The sequence below is a fragment of the Protopterus annectens genome, chromosome 3.part1 (assembly GCF_019279795.1).
Source record: "Protopterus annectens isolate FY-2018-M chromosome 3.part1, PAN1.0, whole genome shotgun sequence".
Classification (NCBI taxonomy): Eukaryota; Metazoa; Chordata; order Ceratodontiformes; family Protopteridae; genus Protopterus; species Protopterus annectens.
Genome location: NC_056732.1, coordinates 1,010,647,502 through 1,010,668,560, shown reverse-complemented (window position 1 = coordinate 1,010,668,560; position 21,059 = coordinate 1,010,647,502). Strand labels below are relative to the sequence as shown.

The window sequence follows — 21,059 nt, the reverse complement described above, 5'->3', positions numbered from 1 at the left end:
AGAGTTTTTGACCAAATTTTCAATAAAGGAGCAGCCGCTGCAACCATTAGGGTTCAGTTAGCAACAGTCTCTAACTTTCACCTTGGTGATCAAGGGTCTGATATGTCCCACAGACTCTCCAAAGCCTTTCTTAAGGGCACCTCTCATTTGAGACCCCCATTCAGTCCCCACTAACACCACAAAATCTAAATTTTGTCCTTTCTCATATCATTTTACCCCCATTCGAATTGGCCTCATCTTTTGACCTGAAATATCTATCATGGAAAACCATTTTTCTAGTAGCTGTTACATCAGCTTGGAGGGTTTCAGAGTTGTGTGCCTTGTACATAAACCTCCGTATTTAGTATTTCATAATGACAGAGTTTTTCTTAGGACAAATCCATCTTTTTTTACCTAAGGTATGTTCAGAGACAAATCTCAACCAGACTATATAGAATTACTTGTTTTTTTGCCTAATTATTCTAATAAGATGGAACATACGCTGCAGAAGTTGGATGTCCACAGGCAGCTTCGATTCTATTTACATAGAACCGAGGACTTCAGAAAATCAGAACAGCTCTTAGTTTCATTTTCAGACTCAAATAAAGGTGCTCCTGTGGTAAAAACCACCTTGGTTATCAGATTGTATCTCTTTTACATACAATTCTGTACTTTCACCATTACATAAAAAAAGGCCCATTCAACTACAGCTGTTTCCACATCTTCAGCCTTTCTGGCCAAACTACGAGTAGATTCCATGTTTGCAGCAGCCACATGGTCTAGACCTCATACCTTTGTCAGTCATTACAAATTGGACAAGGCCTCCAGGGACGGGGCTTTGGTTCGACTGTCCTGAGGAATATACTCCCGTGAGCTACCCGAGAAAGATGGTGCTTGGGAAGCTAACCCATCAGTGAGAATGGAGGCGAGGTAGAACAACTTCACATAAAGAAGTTATGTACTCACTATAACAGTCTATGTGAGTTGTTCATCTCGCCTTCATTCTTACGTTCCACCCTTCTACCCTCTACCAGTGTCTTGTGGAATGAGACGTTGAAATAAGTTGTGTTGTCTTTAGCCCTTATCTAGTGTATCCTTGGATACCAATTTTTTAGGGGGGAGCTTATCTAGTCAGTTAGTTGGCAGCAAACAAAATCTGAGGGAAGCACCAGTACATCATGGGATAGGGAGTAGGCCATGAGCTGGTTGAAGACCTCGAGCTTTAGCATTTGGCTGAGTCGGAGCTGAAGATCAGCTCCGAATCCGTCAGTAAGAATGAAGGCGAGATGAACAACTCGCATGGAACATTATGGTGAGTACATAACTTCTTTTTCTTGGCTATGGATAATAAGCTACAAACAATGAAAATGCTTTTATTCCCTGTAGTTTTATATACAGGTCAGGCATATTTTTATGAACCGGAGGAGAAGTTGTGGACAGTAATGAAAATCCTTCAACTCTTTATTATCTGGGAGGGGAAATGGGCAAAGTGTCAAGTGAGGTAAGCTTATCCTTCCAATAGAACAAGGTGGTTTAGGATGATCTAATTTGAAGTGATATTTTAGAGCTACATAGTTAAGACTCATATGCATAACAAGAAGTAGAAAGTTATAATTCAAAGTGACAAGGCATGAAGATGAATGGGGTGTTCAAGAAATAAGGAGGGAGTTAGGTCATGGATGCAGAGCCTTAAGGAGAATAACAGTTATACAGAATATTGTGTTCCAAATAGGCAGAAAGTATTCCAAGAACTAAGCCAACATGAGAATGAAGATTTTGTTGTCAGGAATGACTGCAATTTGGAGTACAGAGAATAGGAAAGATGGGATTGGAATTTAATGGAGAAAACTGGGAAAGGAACCAAGGTATTGAGAGTAAACTAGAGAGGAAAAGGTATTAAAATTGGAAGAGGCCAAGAAGGCATTTAGATTACAGGCTAGAAGACTGCCTTCCCTATCAGGGATTGATATCAGAGTATAGGCAAAGAGAAAGGGATACGGGGAAACATGAAAGACCTGCTCTGTTAGAGTTTTAGTTGACTCTAGAACAGAAGCTGTTGTTAAAAAGGGATAATTAGTAGGGCATATAAACGTTTGCACAACTATAGGAATCAGAGGAGATAAGAAAAGATTGGGAAGAAGTGTTGCATAAGCACTTCACAAGGAGACAATGGGAGGGTATATGCATGGCTCCCAAAAGTCTAGATGAGTTAGCATGTTTGCTTGGAAGTTTTGTATAGGTACTTTTATACACCAAGCAGGCTCCAAAGAATTTTTCCTCGGGTAGATGGTGAACATTGTAGATGTGATGGAGAAGAGGTTATTGGTAACATATGTTTTGCGAGTGTAATGAGTTGGTAGACAGAATACTCTGTTATAAATATTGGGTGAGCAAATGGTTATAACTAAGAAAATTATTTTTATACTTGGATATGAAATCTGAATTACGTATATAGTAAGCCTTGTTAAGTTTAATTCTCGTGGCTGCCAAAAAAACAATTATTAGAAAATGGAAATCAAAGTCTAAACTAAACTTTAAAGTATTATATATTGTAACAGAAAAAAGAACTGAAAGGGGAATTTGTAGGAAGGGTAGAAGCAAATTACATAGAAAAAAATAGAAATTGTGGAACAATACATGCGAGGTAATGTTTTGGAGGAGGAATGAGGTTTACTTTAAGTGCTAGCCACAAAGTTTGAGAAATCATTATATGCTCAACTCCTGAGAGACTTGCTTGGCTACAAACATCTGCATTACAAGCTGAAGCTAAGTGAAACTTGCTGTAGTGAATTTTAGTCTTCTGTTAAGTACAAACTTGCAGTTTTAAAAGTACTGTATTTTCATTTTTTCTGTTTCCTAATTGTGCGTGTCTGAACAGTGTGCTGTGCATCTCTCTGCAGTTATTTTGCCATAAGAGCGGGTGGTGTTATCACTTCTTTATCTGATATTTAATAGCCTAGAGGGATTCCTCTGTACTTTAAGTGCTAGCCACAAAGTTTGAGAAATCATTTTATGTTCAACTCCTGAGAGACTTGCTTGGCTACAAACATCTGCATTACAAGCAGAAGCTAAGTGAAAGTTGCTGTAGTGAATTTTAGTCTTCAGTTAAGTACAAACTTGCAGTTCATAGATTCATAGGTAGGTACTAGGCTACCGGCCCTAGGGCCCATACAAGCCTAGCCAACAAATGTACCCTGGCTTTCGCCACCCAAGAAAGTTATTTTCCTTTGCCCCTGTCAAGCAGAGCCACAGAAGTGATCCCTGGGGTGAATTTCCCATTTCCCATCCAATCATCAAGATTTTTCTTGAAGAGTGCTAATGAGGAGCTCTGTTTGACATAGATAGGTAGTCTGTTCCAGAGTATGGGAAGTCTGTGGGACAGGAATCTATCCCTCCAGCATGTTCTGTTTATTGCGGTGACAAGAGTGTGTAGCTCGGAGGGATTGGGATTTCTTTAAGTGGAGCATGTCCAACAGCTTTGGGTTTGACATAGCTTTGTATGTTAGGCAGAGATCGCCCCTGAGTAGGCGATAAGCGATGGAGTAAAGCTGTAGTTTTTTGAGACGGTCTGCATAGGGCATCTGTTTGAGGCCAGTAATCCTCTTTGTGAGGTATTTCTGTGGTCTTTCCAGTTGTTGTAGATGTCTTGTGAGGTACATACCAAAAGTGGCGTTGTACTCTATAATGGGTCTAATGAGTGATGAGTAGAGGGGAACAATGACCTCTTTTTCTGGATGAGAATCCTTTTGTGATGAGATGAGCCATGTAGAAGGATTTCCTGACCACTGTGGCGATGTGATTATCAAAGGAGAGACTACTGTCCACCTGTGTCCCAAGGTCTCATCACATTTTTGGCATTAAGTAGGCTACCAGCTATGTGGTAGTTCATGGGTACAGAGTTTTTACCAAAGGGGATGACAATACACTTTTTGGCATTGAGCTTCAGGCCATGGCTTTGACACCAGGTATCTGTCTCAGTGAGGCCCTTTTGTAGTTTGTCCACATCGTTAGGAGTTTCGATTATGGCTCCTAGTTTGCAGTCATCTGCAAACATTGTTAGCCAAAGACCTTCTGTGTTGGCCTGCACTTCAGAGAAGTAGATATCAAACAGGAGAGGACCCAGGACTGAACCCTGTGGTACTCCACTTGTCACTGGTCTGATGTCAGATTTGGAATACGCTACTTTCACAGTGCGGGTTCTGTCCGTGAGCCATCTTGTGACATAGGGATTTATACCTAGTTTAGTGAGCTTATCTATAATTCCAGAGTGGGGGATGGAGTCAAAAGACTTGGCGAGATCTAGATAAGCTGTGTGAACCATTTTACCCTCATCTATGGCTTTGGTGACTGCTTCAAAGAAGTCAATCAGGTTTAGGAGACATGATCTGCCTTTTACAAATCCAAACTGGGTAGGGTCCAGAGTTTGGAGATTACCAATGTCTTTGTTTAGGAGTTCCATGAGGATACGTTCCATGGCCTTGCAGACCAGGCTCGTCAGGTTAATGGGGCGGTAGTTCCCCTTTGTGGAGTAGGATAAGCCATTCAGTGGGTACAAAGCCTGAGGTGAGGCTATGATTGAACATGGTACTTAGGTAGGGTGCCAGTTCATTCTGTAGTTCGTGTAGAACGCAGCCTGGGATATTGTCAGATCCCATGGATGCTGTGTTCTTGGCTTTGGAGAGTGTGTTTTTCACCTGTGCAGCTGTGATTATAGGAACTTTGCATTCTTCCTGTATAGAGATGGGCCCTCTAGGGGGTGAGAGGGGGGTAAAGTTAGCACTGAACCTGTCTGCTAGGATGTTGGCAATATCAGTTGGTTCTTTATATTCAGTTTTAAAAATACTGTATTTTAATTTTTTCTGTTTCCTTATTGTGTGTTTCTGAACAGTGTGTTGCATCTCTCACTGCAGTTAGTTACTTGCCCTCCCTCCCTTTTCCTGTGTTCGTGGCTCTGGAATTGCCCGCCCCTCCTGTAAGTTTGCATTAGAACACTCCTGGGAGCATCTCATTTGCTCACTTAACCCAGTGCAGCTAGATCATATTCTGAGTCTTGTGTTCACTCTGCTTAATACAGAGAGAAGATTTGAGAAGGCCAGACCAATTAGGTTCTTCCTTCCTCTCTTCTTGCACAAAAACAAAAAAAATGTTTGCACTTTATTCATTTGCTTATACTGTATTTATGTTTCCTCCTACTTTATGTTGCTTTTCTTAAAAGTACTCAATTTTATTTATTCTGCTGCATTTATTACTGCTTGGTCATAGCCTGATTAAATTGCAACTGTTATAAGTCTTTTGGTTTAAGCACTTGGGCTTCATACAGGCTGTTTTACATTAAGAAGGTTTGTGGTCTGCACTGTTGTGGCAGGACAGGTAGCTTACACCCTTCTAAGCTGGGAATTGCTGATTGAAGGCCCATTGTCTGCTATTCTAAAAGTGTATTAGTTCTGTCTTAAGCACTTGGGCTTCAGGCCAGTTATTCTACATTAAGAAGGTTTGTGATCTGCACTCTTGTGGGAGGAGAGGCTGGATTCTGCCCTTCTGAGCTGGGAATTTCTGGTCACAGGCTTATTGTGACTGCTTATTTGAACTGTTTCTTTCTGAAATTGGTGCGCCTTGTTGCTGTAGCATAGACCAGATTCAAGCCTGCTGAATCTAGCTTTGTTTTTATAACTTGAGCACTGATCCAGGCCATCTTTCCTGCACTGTAGTAAGCAGGGGTGTGCAGTTAGAACTTGTCTGATTGAAGACTGCTGGAACAGGGCTCAGTTTTGAGCTTTTTTCTGGTTAATTGGGTAACTTGTTTGTTAGTTTGTTCGTTTTCTATTGCTTTATTTATATATATATATATATATATATATATATATATATATATATATATATATATATATATATATATATAATAAATTGCACTTTATTCATCTGCTTTCACTGTATTTGTGATTCTTCCTACTTTATTACTGGGGGCATTGACTACAACTCTGATCTGCGATATATAACTAAGTATCCTTTTCTGTGCTTTTAAACTGTTTTTTTGAGTGTATCTGCTTTATTTTCTGGGAAAAAACAACAACAAATATATATATATATATATATATATATATATATATATATATATATATATATATATATATATATACACACACATACTTGCTTACTGCCTTTCTAAGCTAGTATGGTCCAGTTTTCAGGTTAGTGCTGTGTTACAAATCTCTGTGTTTGCCCATACCTTACTTGGATAGAAGGAAGTTTCTCTGCTCACCTGTGAGGGAGAGGAGCTTTGAGCAGCCTATCTGTCCCTGGAGGAGTGGTTTCAGCCCAGAAATTAGTAGTTTATTGGCCATTTTGGGCTAATTTCTATCTCTTTCATTTCCCTGCTATAAATACCATATTTGCCTGGTTTTGCGCACTGGGCAGCGCTGGTTAGCTAGGGTAAAACTATTCCCGGTTCCATAAAGTCTCCTCTTCAATTTTTCCCTTGGAACTAGACAAACTTTCAACTTAAGCACTCAAGCCTTCATTTCTCAGCCCGGCACTTGCTCAAAACTTATAGCAAGCACTTATAAGCCCTAGCACTACACTCTCCTGTACTGTAAAGAAGAACAAGACTCTCTATTCGACCTTACCAGCCATCCAGTAAAACAGTTCACTGTACCTATCCAGGCATGTCCAAAGGGCAGTTTCAGGTGTACTCTCCAGTCCAACTAGTGAATCTGGGCATTTTGAGGCAATGTACACAGAAAGCCCCCTCCTCCTACCACCAAATACTAATACATGTGAGAGATGCAGTTATACATCCAAACTAGAGGCTAAGCTCTCTCAACCCAAGACTGGATCAGACAGTCAGGAGGGGAAGGGAAATACTTGCATCACACCACCAGTCAAAAAACACACATAAATACATGAAAACATACTCGGAGGCTCTAAATAAAAATCTGCAAAACCAACAGAGACCTCCAAAGCAAACATCCAAGCAACCTCCTCCCCAGCACAAACCATGAAACACACACTTCACAAAACAAGTGTGCCATGCAATCACAGCCCTTAAGGCAAAATAACATACCAGTAGTAGGTGACTGTATAGTCAGGCACACTGACATCCCACTCACTAGGCTGAATAAGGAGAAGGTTACTGTTAGCTGCCTGTCGGGTGCCAGGATCCGCCACATAACACAAGCACTCAGGTCACTCCAGAACAAGTACTAATATGACCCTGTCATTGTCCATGTTGGTGTGAATGACCTGAGCCGTACCTCCCTGGACTACATGAAGAGAGACATGGAAGAGCTCTCTGATCACGTAGCCCAGGCCGTATGACCCAGTCCCTGAGTAGCATCCTGCCCTCGCCAAGAATGATACCACGGTATAAAGAAAAAAATCTCGATTTCAACAATTGGCTAAGTTTCTGGTGTCATTCAAAGGGGATCCAGTGTCTGTCTGCCTGGGATGACATGCTCGACAAGCCACGCTGCTTCACTAGAGACTGCTTGCACCTGTCACCCTTAGGCTTTTGAATACTGGCCAAGGCTCTTGTCACCCCCATAGTGTCTTTTTTAGGCAAGGCTGAAAAGACAAACCCACTGCCATAAACAGCACAAGCAACAAAAAACTGAGGGTAATGCTACTCAATGCCAGACGTCTAAACCTCAAAATGTATGCACTCGAGGCACTCCCCAGTATGGAGAAAATCGATATATGTGCAGTAACAGAAACCTGGTTTAAGGCTCCAGAGAGTACCGTAGCAATACCATACATTTCAGCCACAGAACCCAAACCGAAATACAAAAGGTGGGGGCATATCCATATTCATCAAGGATACCCACAGCTCCGGGTTAGTAGCACAGCACAATACTTCAGAGATCATCCACATGCAACTAACAATGGGCAAAATGGCAATTCAAATTATAGCTTGCTACAGATCACCCACCGTGTTCCCTGGACCCCCATTCCGCGTTTCTAGAAACACTGGGAAACATAAAGGTCCTATCAAATGCCCTAATATTGAGTGATTTCAATTACCCAAACATCAACTGGGAGAACTACTCAAGTACTAACTCCGTTGCCCAACTTTTCCTAGAATTTATAAACTCAAACACCCTGGTTCAACTGGTCAACACTCCCACCAGAGGTGACAACATATTGGACCTGGTCATCACCAGCATGGGCGACCGGTGTTCCACACCAGAGGTCAACTACTCGCTGGTTAGATCTGACCATAAACAAATCACTTTGGATATCCATATTCTGCCCCCACCCCCGGACAAGAAAACCACCATGAAAAACTTTTCAAAAGCAAACCTCAAGTTACTTAAGACTGAGATGGAAAGTTTCAAAGCCCCCATGCTGAAGGATAACACTGTCCAAGCTGCAAAATCCATTAATAAAGCATTCTACGGGCAGCTACAGGAATGCATGGATCGTGCCATCCCAAGTAAAACCAAGACTCACTCCTCCAAGAAAAGGAAACCAGTCTGGTGGACTCCTGCTGTAAACAAGCTATACAATTGAAGGAGTAAACTAGTACAGAAAAGAGTAAAATCTCAAGAAGGGAAGACATCCCTGATCAGTATCGGCAAGAAACTACAATCCCTCATAAAATGATCCAAGGCGAGCTTTGAAAGAAAAATTGCCAAGGACTCCAAAGATAACCACAAGGCATTCTTTAGCTATGTCAAGAATCTAAGTGGCAATGCTCAGATCTGCTCATAGTTAGTGCAGAATGGCACACCACAAGGCATTCTTTAGCTATGTCAAGAATCTAAGTGGCAATGCTCAGATCTTCTCGGAGTTAGTGCAGAATGGCACAAAATACACTGAACCGACAGATATCGCCAACATCCTGGCAGACAGGCTCAGCGCAAACTTCACCCCCCTCTCACCTCCAAAAGGGCCCATAACCATAACAGAATAATGTAGAGTCCCTGAAATCACAGACACTCAGTTTAAAACCTCCCTCTCCAAAGCCAAAAACACAGCATCAATGGGACTGGACGGTGTCCCAGGCTGCGTCCTGCATGAGCTCAAAGATGAACTAACCCCTGACCTAAACACACTGTTCAAACTCAGCCTCTCCACAGGCTACATACCCATAGAGTGGCGCACAGCAACGGTTATTCCACTCCACAAAGGTGGAGCCACAACAGACCCTGGGAACTGTCACCCTATACACCTGACTAGCTTGGTCTGCAAGGCTATGGAGCACATCATCATGGAACTTATTAACAGAGACATTGGGAACCTCCAAACACTAAACCCTACCCAGTTTGGCTTTGTTAAGGGCAGATCATGCCTCCTAAACCTGGTGGACGACTTTGAGACAATTACCAAGGCTATAGATGAGGGAAAGGTGGTCCACAAAGCCTACCTAGACCTCGATAAGGCCTTCAACACCATTCCCCATTCTGGTATTATAGACAAGCTCCCCAGCCTGAACATAAACCCCTACATCACAACATGGGTTGCCAACTGGCTCATGGACAGAGCCCACATGGTGAGAGTTGCGGGAGCTAGGTCCGACTCTAAACCGGTTACAAGTGGCATTCCCCAGGGCTCAGTCCTAGGACTCCTCCTGTTCGGCATATACTTCTCAGAGGTACAGGCAAGCACAGGAGGACTATGGCTGACCACGTTCGTAGACAACTGCAAACTAGGGGCTATAATTGACTCTCTGGCTGACACAGACATCCTCCAAAAGGGTCTCACTGAGACGGATACCTGGTGTCAAAATCATGGCCTCAAGCTAAATGCCAAAAAGTGCATAGTCATCCCCTTTGGAAAAAATAAAGTACACACAAACTACCACATAGGTGGTAGTCCCCTAAATATGGAAGACATAATAAGGGATCAAGGGACCCAAGTAGATAGTAATCTCACCTTTGATAATCACATTGCCAAAGTGGTTAGGAAATCCTTCTACGTGGCCCACCTAATCACAAAAGGGTTCACATCCAGATCAAAAGAGGTCATTGTGCCCCTCTTCTCATCAGACCCATAACACCCTATTTTGTATGTACCTTACAAGACACCTGCAACAGCTGGAAAAACAACAGAAGTACCTGCAACAGCTGGAAAAGACCACAGAAGTACCTCACCAAGAGGATCACTGGCCTCAAACAGATGCCCTATGCAGCTCGACTGAAGAAACTCCAGTTGTACTCAGTTGCATACCGCATACTCAGAGGTGATCTCTGCCTGACATACAAGGCCATGTCCAACCCAGAATTGACGGACATGCTCCACCTAAAGAAAACCTTATCCCCTCGAGCCACATGCTCTTGGGATCTAAAACTCACCACAACAATAAATAGGACATGCTGGAGGGATAGATTTCTGTCACAGATACTTCCCATGCTTTGGAACAAGATCCCAATCTACATTAGGCAGAGCTCCTCACTAACACTCTTCAAAAGAAACCCTGACGAGTGGATGGGAAACAGAAAGTTTACCTCTGGGATCACTTCAGTGGCTCTGCTGGCCAGAGGCACAGGGAACTAATCTTAGGGGGTGGCGAAAGCCAACAAATTCTGGCTAGGCTTATAAATGCCTTTGGGCAGATAGCCTAGTACCAACCTATGAAGGGAAGGCATGAATTGATCAGTTTATGTAATGTTGGATTGATAATAATTATACCACAAAATATATGTGATGTATAATATCTGCAACTGGGAATATGATATTTTTTATGTAAATGTGTGTTTGTTTGTCTTAAGTGATAATTCAGTAAAGTTGTTAAATATGCAAAAAGTATTGCATATCAGGCCGAGTCTGATGGGTATTTACTCTTTTTGGTTAATACAGCCAACACAGCTTTCTTCCAAGATACTGGTGCATCCCCTCCTTTTAAAATACTATTAAACAAAATCTTCCAGATCTGTATTACTTTCCTCCCTCCTAAATTCTGACTTCCACTGGAATACCATTTGTTTGTGGAGAATTCTCTGCATATTGATTATACATCACCATTTTTTATCTTATCTCTCCTTACCTTAATTATTAATTTTTGAGACTGTTCTTCCACTTGGCATAATTAAGTCTTCCATAACTATTTGCATTTGTGCCCTATCATGGCTTCTGCATTCCTCTACTTTAAACAAATTTTCATAGAATTTCTGAAATAACTGTTAATAACTTTATAGGAGCCCTGTTTTTTTTTTCTCTTGTCAAAGGCTCCTTAAGTTTGATGATAGCCTCTTCTGCTTGCTGCTGTCCAAGTCACCTTGCTTAAAGTTTGTGTGCACTGGAGTTACAAAACAGCCCAGAATGACCCTGAGATGTTATCAGGGCCTATTCCACTATCCTTTCTTGTATGGCCCAAAAAAAGATATCACCATATTCAAACTAATATTAAGGCACAGACATTCATCACTTACTATTAATCTCAGGTCAAAAATATCTTGTACACCTGTGATATGCCCTGCTAAAAAGTACTTATTAAATTCATTGACTCAGTGTTCTCCTGCATATATAGTATCATTATTTTATGATTTTATGAACTTTTGGATCTAATGTTTTAATCTTTGCCTTAGGCTGATAATGTAAGAATAAAATTTATTTGTAGATACTGTGGACAGTAAGTGCCATTCCTGTTTACATTTGGCAGTTCTTGAAGATTCATTCTTATAGGCTGTTTTAGAATTGTTGCTCTTAAAACTCTTCCAAATATTAAACTGACTTTTTTCTTCCTCAATAATTTTGTGTGTAAACCTATCAAATGTTCTATTAACAGTTTTTTGCACTTGTCTAAATCAATGTCCATCTCAAATGTTCTCAAAGGTATTCCAAGTAGTAAAAACTTCATTGGAGCCTATAGTTCCTAAGTCTCTAGAGATAACTTGTTGAATTATTAAAAATGAATGCCTTATGAAGTACAAATTTTGCTTGTGCTCAGAATATTTATGTATCATTACCACAAAGTCAGAAGCTGTATGGTCTGAACTGCCATGTGGATACAACTGTTTTACATTAATTATCTTATTTGGTATATTTTCTGATAAACTATAAATTAAAGAAAGATCAGAAATTTCAACTTCCTGAGAAATCCCAGTTGTTCCTTTTATATAGTTTATCTTGGGAATATTAAAATCACCCAATATTATCAAATTCTTGTTATTCATAAACTTGTTTAACCCCTCTATGTTCAAGTGATGATCTGATGTTGACAAAGAGGGACCTTATAGCAAACCAACAAATTAATAGGCCTTGTTGCTTTATAAACAGTTAATTATAAAAATATAATTTCCCAACTGTAGTTCACTTCAAGCACCCTGACTAATACCAGGTAAGTTACAAAAACTACAACTCCTCCTCCACTTCTACTACTACTCAAATGTCTGTACAGTTCACACCCTAGCAGTGAGACTCCAAGATTCCAAGATTCAGTAATCACTCTCGTGTCATATTTATTCTCCCTACAAATTAGTCGTGATTCATTCATTTTCTATTTTAAACTTCTTGCATTTAAATTACTTAATCTTCCCTCAGTGTTTCTGACTGTAATTTTGAGTAGAGAACAAAAAATGTTTCACAATGTCAGTATATTCTTACTCTACTGTTTAAGCCCAGTGGTAGTTGAAGTAAAACCTGTTCGTATCAAATAGGTTATCCTTCACGCAAAATTCGTCCCTAGTTCTTATTAAATCTATGTTTTTTAAATAAAAGTTACTCAACCAGTTATTGAATAGCCTTGTTTTAGTGAACTTGTAAAAAAGCTATTTCCTCACTTATTATACATTTTCTTGAATGTGTATTTATAACTTTGTTCTTACATGCAGTGCATGTACTAATGTTTGGTAGGCAGATATATTAAACAGTGGTTTGTTCTTATCTCCATCTGAACCTGCCACATTTCTCAAGATTTCTTGTTTTAATGAAAACCCTCAAAAAAAAAACTAAATACATTCAGATCACCCCATCCCTTATTAACTTAGAACAAACACACAAAATGATGTACATTTATAACAAATTAAGTTTAACCCTCCAGAAAGGGACAGTTGTCTGTAATTGACAGCAATGCCCACATATTACTCATGCTAAAGACCATTACAGCCTGTGTTCCTACTTACACCAATTGACCTCTGTTCTGTAGTTATCTATATTCCCCTCCCAGATATATATAGAAAAAAACAACCAGCTTGTATGCTTTCAGAAAACACTAACTCTTAGCCCTAAGAAAAAGTGCATTGGCTATCTTTAAATAAAACTAAATTTTCACTGTTCTGTTAAATGCATTAAGTATTAAGGCTGCTGTGGTGGCTACTATTTCTGACTCTCCTCCCATAATTTCAAACTTTAATTTTTACTAAACTGCTTGTCATTGTACCTGTAAAGTTTATATTTACCTCAGCAAAGAACACTAAGAATTCTCAAGATTGTTTGCACATGCAGACAGCTTGTTCCATGTAAATTAGCAATGGAAAAAAACAGCTAATAACTTGCAGATCCTTTAAGGAATTTTGTAAATATCACTCTGAACAGAATGTACCCAATTCCTCCCTGGCTATCTAACTTCAGCTGCAGATCTCTTGTCTGTCACTGAGAACATTTGCTAGTGAAAAAAAAAAAAAGCTAATATCTTTAAAGGTGCAAGAAGATTAGCATCTCGGCTTTTATCATGTCTCAGTTTTTCAAGCCTGTTTGTTTACAAAAAGGTGTTCGGAACATAAACCAGGGACTTTAATCCAGACATTAACCCTTTAAAAAATTATCATCTTGATTCGATACATAATATACTCAGCACATTTTTACACCCTCAGCCCAGCAGCCCTGATGACAGCATTATGTTAAATTAAACGTGTTTCTGTCATCAGCTTTTCTTCTCTTATTTATACTGTAAAATCTATTTCTTTCAAGTAAGAAAAGTGCGTGTTTACTTTAATATGTTTTACACACAGAACCATTACTGAAAAGACTTCCTCCACACACATTTCAAAATTCCCTTGACTGCACACTATACAAAACTGCTGTACAATAACATGCATTTTATATCATAATTTTTTTTTACAAATATTTATAAGAACAATATTGATTTACTTACAGTTACTTCTCTTTTCCCTTTAGTGATAATCTAAACATTAAATACAATGTGGAACATATGCACTACCGTCTACAAGTTTAACAAAGTTAACAAATATCCAGTCTTTTCTCTGAGCTTTTGTTTGCAAAGCTATAGTTCACAGATGTGATTCATGCTTTATGATGTCACATTTATTCACTAATTTGTGTTGCTGGTCTTCTTCCTAATCATATCCAACCCCAACACTAGACTTTGATTCAAGTTCAAGACTCCATATTCTCCTAGACAATTTCTTTGTTTTTTCTGAAACATTTTCCTTTCGAACATTGGAAAAAGGTTTCACTGGCTAAGTCTCTCTCTGAGCCTTACTGTCAGCAGAATGAGAATCAGGTCGTCTTCTGCTTGCTTGGATCACTATTTGTTGGATGAATTTAATTTTCTATTTCCTCCTTAGCCTGTTCTGTATCAAAATGTTCTCAGTCCTACATGGAAAAAAAATAATCTGAAGACACCTAATTGCAGCAGCTTAAATCTCACCGTCCAACCTAACACTCTCATACTGGCCAACTTCAACTTCATTAATTCTAATGCCCTGGACCAACTCATTCTTACCCCCACTAGAAGTAGCAACATCCTTGACCTGGTCGTTGCTAACATGGGTGACTGTTGCTCTACTCGATAGTCAACTCTCCTCCCTGGATAAATCCAATCACCTTGGAAATCCACCCCCCCCCAAAGGTAACCACCATGAAAAACTTCTCCAAAGCTAACTTTGGGCTCCTAAAAACAGAGGTGGCTAACTTCACGGCACCCAAGCAAATGAAGAATAGTTGCATGGCCACCGAATCATACACCAATGCACTGTACGAACACATACACACATGCACGGATCTCGCCATACCCAGTAGAACCAAGACGCTCTCATCCAAAAAAGGAAGCCAATCTGGTGGTCCCCTGTCATAAACAAACTCTACAACAGAAGGAGGAAACTGATGCAGAATAAGGTGAAGTTCCAAGACTGGAAAAACTCCCTTATCAGCCTCAACAAAAAGATGAGATCCCTCATCAAATCATTTAAGGCTAGCTATGAAAACAGAATTGCAGCAGATAGTAAAGACAACCACAAGGCCTTCTGTAGTTATGTAAAGAATCTCCATGGCAATACCCAGATTTGCTCTGAGCTACTGCACAATGGTACCTCCTATATCGAGCCAACAGATGTTGCTAGTATAATGGCCGACAGATTCACTGCCAGCTTTACCCCTCTCCCCCAAAGGACCAATCACAATACCAGTAGATTGCCAGGCACCCAGTATTACTGCTGCACAGGTTAAAACAGCACTGCCCAAAACCAAGAATACAGCTTCTGTGGGACCTGACAATGTCCCTGGCTGTGTTCTGCATGAACTACAGAGTGAACTGGCACCTCACCTGTGTGCCCTGTTCAATCACAGCCTCACTTCAGGCTTTGTCCCTACCGAATGGCGTACTGCTGCAGTCATCCCTCTCCACAAAGCAGGAGTGACTACAGACCCTGGGAACTATTGCTCCATTAGCCTGATGAGTCTGATATGCAAAGCTGTGGAACGCATCATTATGGACCTAATAAACAAGGATATAGGGAATCACCAAACTCTGTATCCCCCCCACAGTTTGGTTTTGTGAAGGGTAGATCATGCCTGCTCAACTTGGTTGACGACTTTGAGTCAGTCACCAGAGCTATGGATGAAGGCAAGGTAGTTTATACAGCCTACCTTAATCTGGCCAAGGCCTTTGATACTATTTTCCACTCAGGAATCGTAGAAAAACTCACTAAGCTAGGCATCAACCCCTATGTCACTAGGTGGGTTGCAAACTGGCTCACAGACAGAACCCACAGTGTGAAAGTAGCTGACTCCAAGTCAGACTGCTGACCAGTCACAAGTGGAGTCCCAGAGGGTTTGATCCTGGGTACTCTTCTGTTTAGTATCTACTTCTCTGAAGTCCAGGCCAACACAAAGGGACTCTGGTTGACAACTTTTGCAGACGATTGGAAGTTGGGAGCCATTATTAACTCCCCAAGTGATGTTGACATCCTACAGAAAGGCCTCAATGGCTGGTGTCAGAACCATGGCCGTAAGCTCAATGCCAAAAAATTTCATCCCCTTTGGAGAAAAAAAAATGTTTAACCATGAATTACCACATCAACGGTAGTCCACTGAACACAGAAGGCATTATAAGAGATCTGGGAACATAAGTTGATGGCAACCTCTGTTTTGACCACCACATTGCCACTGTGGTCAGAAAGTCGTATGTAGCACATCTCATTACTAAGGTTTTTTTCATCCAGGAAGTGAGAGGTCATTGACTCCCTCTACTCTTCCCTCATTAGGCCAATCATCGAGTACAATGCCTCATTTGGCATGTACCTCACTAGACACCTGCAACAACTGAAGAGGCCACAAAAGTTCCAAACAAAGAAGGTCCTAGACCTTAAACACTTGTCCTATAGGAACAGATTAAAAAAAACTCCCAACTATTCTCTGTCTCATTTGCCTACTTTGAGGCGACCTCTGCTTGAATTACAAAGCCATGTCTGACCCAGCTCTGTTAGAAGTGCTACATCTAAAAAAGTCCCAATTCTTCTGTACCACATGCTCCAGAGACCTCAACCTCACCGCAGTCAACAGAACGTGCTGGAAGAACAGGTTCATAACCCAGAGACTGCCCATGCTATGGAATAGACTGCCCATACATGTCAAACAGAGCACCTCACTGGCCCTCTTCAAGAGAAATCTTGATGAGTGAATGGGAAATAGAAAATTCACCCTGAAGATCACTCCAGTGGCTGTACTCGACAGAAGCATTGGGAACTAAGATTGGGTGGCACAATGCCAGGTTAATCCTATGGGCTAGACTTGTAACGGCTCCAAGGCCGTTAGCCTGGTACATACCTATGAGCCTATGATCCTTTAACTGGGACGGCTGCATTTCTCTTGCCAGGTAAGATGTATTGAATTAGTTTTGTAAGGCATTGAACTTGACTACAGTTTGGAATCAATAGTCAGTACTGATTTGGGATTTATTTAATATAAAGAAAAGTGTTGATACAGTTCTTTATTTTTTTCACACTAACAGTGATTATTTTTGCTAGGATTCCTCACAGTCAAGATCACAGTCTCCTCCAGTCCCTGCAAGAAGGAATCAGTTGCGTGCACATGGTAAGACTATAACTGTAAGCCATTTTCATTCAAATTATCTGTCCCAGTGCTCTACTGTACACTACAGTATGTCTACTTTTAAAGTGGAGTTTTTGTAAGCAGCTGAATAAGTCTTTAGGTTGCTAGAAACTGTTGGTATGGTTTATTTGCCTGAAATATTTGAGTGTTAACCATCATCTTCAAAAGGATGCCTTCTGCTTGACCCAGGGTTGCCAGATTTCTGTCTGGCCAGATAGGGACAAAAAAAAAAAAGTCTTTCACACTAAGTGAAAACCGAAAAAAAAAATGTCTTTAATGCGGAACATCGCAGATCACATTAAACACAGGTAGCTCCGTGTTTTGTGATTTTGGATTGGCCCATATGCTGGTATATGAGCCAGTCAAAAAAAATCGCAAAACGGAGCTACTTCTGTTTAATGCGGAATTGCCTGGCAGTTCCACATTAAATAGAAGTAGCTCCATTTTGCGATTTTTTTTTTTTTTTGATTGGCTAGTATACGGGCCAATCAAAAAAAAAGTGGAGGCTATTTCGCCAGGATTTTAACTGGCAGAGCTGATTCTGGGACAGTCCCTCTCAAATAGGGACTTCTGGCAACCTGGCTGGACCCCACCCTTATACTTTTCAGTTGGCTGCAGTATCACCAGGAGCCAAGAATCGTAAAGCCATCTCTCAGGCTTGAGAAGTCAGTCAAAGCAATGTCTTGTCTTAGAATGTTGCTGTGTGTAAAGATAGTTCCAACCTGCTGATCAAATGATGCTCCTTCTGCCACTTTTTTCTTGCTTGATCACTTATCTCACCTTTCATGGGTCATCTGCAAAAGCATACTGTATTTTGTCACAGCTCACAACTTACTACTAAAACTGTGTTCCCATATTTTTATGTTAACTTGCTGTATTATCACATACATTAATGATATATTTAAGCTTATTTTACTGTATTTTTGATGTTTCTACAATTTGCATTGACTAATTCTGCTGCTTGTTAAGTTCTAATTCTTGTTCTGATTTCTCTATTCTTTTTTTGTCTTTTCTTTACTTCAGGAACCATACTCTGGGCATTTATTTGCTATAGTATACCTAGTCAGCAAAGTCAAAATAATATAAGTAAATAGTTACAATTTGATGTGTTTGTAAATGGTTGCATTTTACTGTTATGTGAAGGGATGCAACATGATTGAGTCATACAAGTCTTGTAGCAGCATTTAATCTGTCCCCATTCTTTTATCTTTTGATTTTTATCTGTCATTTGCACCCCCCCCCCAAAAAAAAATGTAACAAATGATCTTGAATTAGAAGCTGTCCTTGATTAGTCTGCAACATGGCTGGCTCATCCTGCCTTTCGCTTCAGGTTTACTTTTCTGTGATGATTTTGTGCTTGGGGACGTGTATCATATGCAGGCACATGCAATGTCATCCCGTACCACACAGCTGGAGAGTATCTTTAGCCCCTGAAACACCATTTCTTTTCTTTTCTAACACTTGAACAATTTGGAATTTGAGCCTGACATATATCATAAAAAAGTTGTCGTAACTATTTTTAGTAATAAAGTTTTCAGACTGATCATGTGATTTCCAGTTAATGAGCCAGGATTCACGCTAACAGAATTTCTACCATCTTGAAGAGGAGCTCAAAGTGAGGCAGTGCTAAAGGTGCCTGTTGTTCAGCCATGCCAACTCCAGACCTTCAACATGATCAGAAGGATTGCAGCAGTTGAAATTGCCAAGGGAAGAATTGGTGGAAGGTGTTGCACACAGCCCCATGTCACTGATTGAGTAGCTTTAAAAAGACAATGAAACAATTGTAGTCTTCAATCTCAGTATGCTACAAGTGTAGTTCTTGGAGGGAAAAAAAAAACTGTCGTCCTTGCATATTGCATTTTCACCATCTACCAGGAGCAGTTCACATGTACATGCACCTTCCACGTTTGAGGATGATGAGGGGCCTAGAGGAGATTAACTTTTGGTTCCTCACTGTAGAGTGGGTGATTCTAGGTTTGTAGCCACCTCCTTTTGTGTGATCTGTCAATCAGACTACACCTCTAGCTGAACTAATTCCTGGAAGCTCCCATTTTTTTTTCTGGTAGTATCACTTATTTTTTTATGTTTTTTTCTTTATCCTCTTTTTTTTTTTTTTTTTTAACAAAAAAAATCTTTATTAAATCACATATCACATAGCCAGTCTTACATTTCTATAAATGAAAAACAAGTATGGACACCACTTCAGCTGCAAACATTATGCACCACAGACACCACTGGAACAACTGTAGTTGCAAACAATTATATATCACTAATAATCTAACCAGTTATTGTCAGTTAAACATTATACAGCTCATTCAAATCCTGACTTCTTTTAAACCTATTCCATTCTGTGCATTTATTGTTCCCACAATTCCCATTTTTCCTATGTAGTTTGCTCCTTCCCTTTTCTAAAGATCCCAATTCCATTTGTTTTATCTCTGTTAGTAATATTTACTACTACTAGCAAAGTTGCTTTAGACTTTGATTTCCATTTTCTAGTAAATCTTGTTTTGGCAGCCACCATAATTAGACTTAGCAAGGCTTTACTATGTCTAGGCAATTCTAATTCTGTATCATTGCTCAAAAAATCATCTTTCCAGTCAATCCAGTCTGCTCAGCCAGCATCCCTGACAGAGTGGTCCACAGGGAATCTTTATAGTCTGCCAAATAATTACATTCCCATAAATATGTTGCCAACCACATCTTTCTTCCACGTCACACCTCCAACATTTGCTATCCACCTGAGGAAAAAATCTTTTGAGTTTACTTGGGGTATGAAAAAACCTATGCAAACACCAGGCAAAGCTCCTAAATCTAGACATTGTTGCATATTTGGGAGATATACATATATCTCCCATTGGCTCTTTATGAATTGCTTATCCAGGCTGCCTTCCCAATCCTTTTTAAGCTCCACTGATTGAGTCTCCTACTTATCTTGCAGTATTTTATACGCTGTACTAATTATTCATTTTTTAATGGCAGCTTCTATTCTAAATTCTCTTAAAACTCTACCAGTGCTGGTCTTTCCTTTAAGATCCCGCTATTTCTTTCTCTTTGCCTATACTCTGATATCAATCCTTGATAGGGAAGGCAATCTCTAAACTGCAGTCCGAATACATTTTTGGCATATTCCCATATTTGCTCACAGTACCTTGGTTCCTTTGCCAGTTTTCTCCAATAAATTCCAGTCTCCTCTTGCCTATTGTCTGTATCCCTGACTGCAGTCATCCCTTATTGGCAGAGTCTCATTTCTCTATTCATGTGCTGGTTTAATTCTAAAAATACTCCGACATTTTATGAATATAATATTCTGTATGATTGTTGTCATTTTCCTTAAGAGTCTGCATCAAAAATCCCATTCTCTGCTTGTTTCTTGAGCTTTCCCCACTGTATCATCATCATCCCTTTCCACTTTGATAGTTTTCTGCTTGTGCTATGTACAAGAGCTTTAACTGTGTTGCTGTAAAATATCCCCCCAAATTGGGTAATCCTATTCCACCTTGTTCTATTGGAAGAATCAACTTATCTCACTTGACCCTTGCTATCTTCCCCTCTCAGATAAAATCCTTCAGCTCTTTTTTACTTGCTATCCACAGCTTCTCCTCTGATTGATAAAAATATGCCTGATCTTGTGTATAAGATTAAAGGGACTTGAAACTTTTTAATTGCTTGTATCTTACTATCCATTTCCATACAACAAAGCCTCCATTTTCTCAGTTTTTGTATTATCTTCTTTTTAGTCTCTTTCCGCATATCCTTAGCTGCCACAACAGAATTATTTCTAATCCATTCTTCTAAGTACTTCATTTTATCATATCTCCATAAATATGGATATTGCTGGACCAATTCATGTA

General features: G+C 40.0%; 1 protein-coding gene across 1 annotated transcript in view; it reads left to right on the top strand.

Moving 5' to 3' along the window:
* Nucleotides 1-21,059, top strand: part of CSPP1 (centrosome and spindle pole associated protein 1) — a 2,775,649-nt gene that overhangs the window by 1,862,294 nt on the left and 892,296 nt on the right. The window contains exon 18 of the mRNA XM_044066267.1: nucleotides 17,121-17,187. Within this exon, the coding sequence (XP_043922202.1) occupies nucleotides 17,121-17,187 (67 nt within the window). The remainder of the gene's footprint in view (nucleotides 1-17,120; nucleotides 17,188-21,059) is intronic.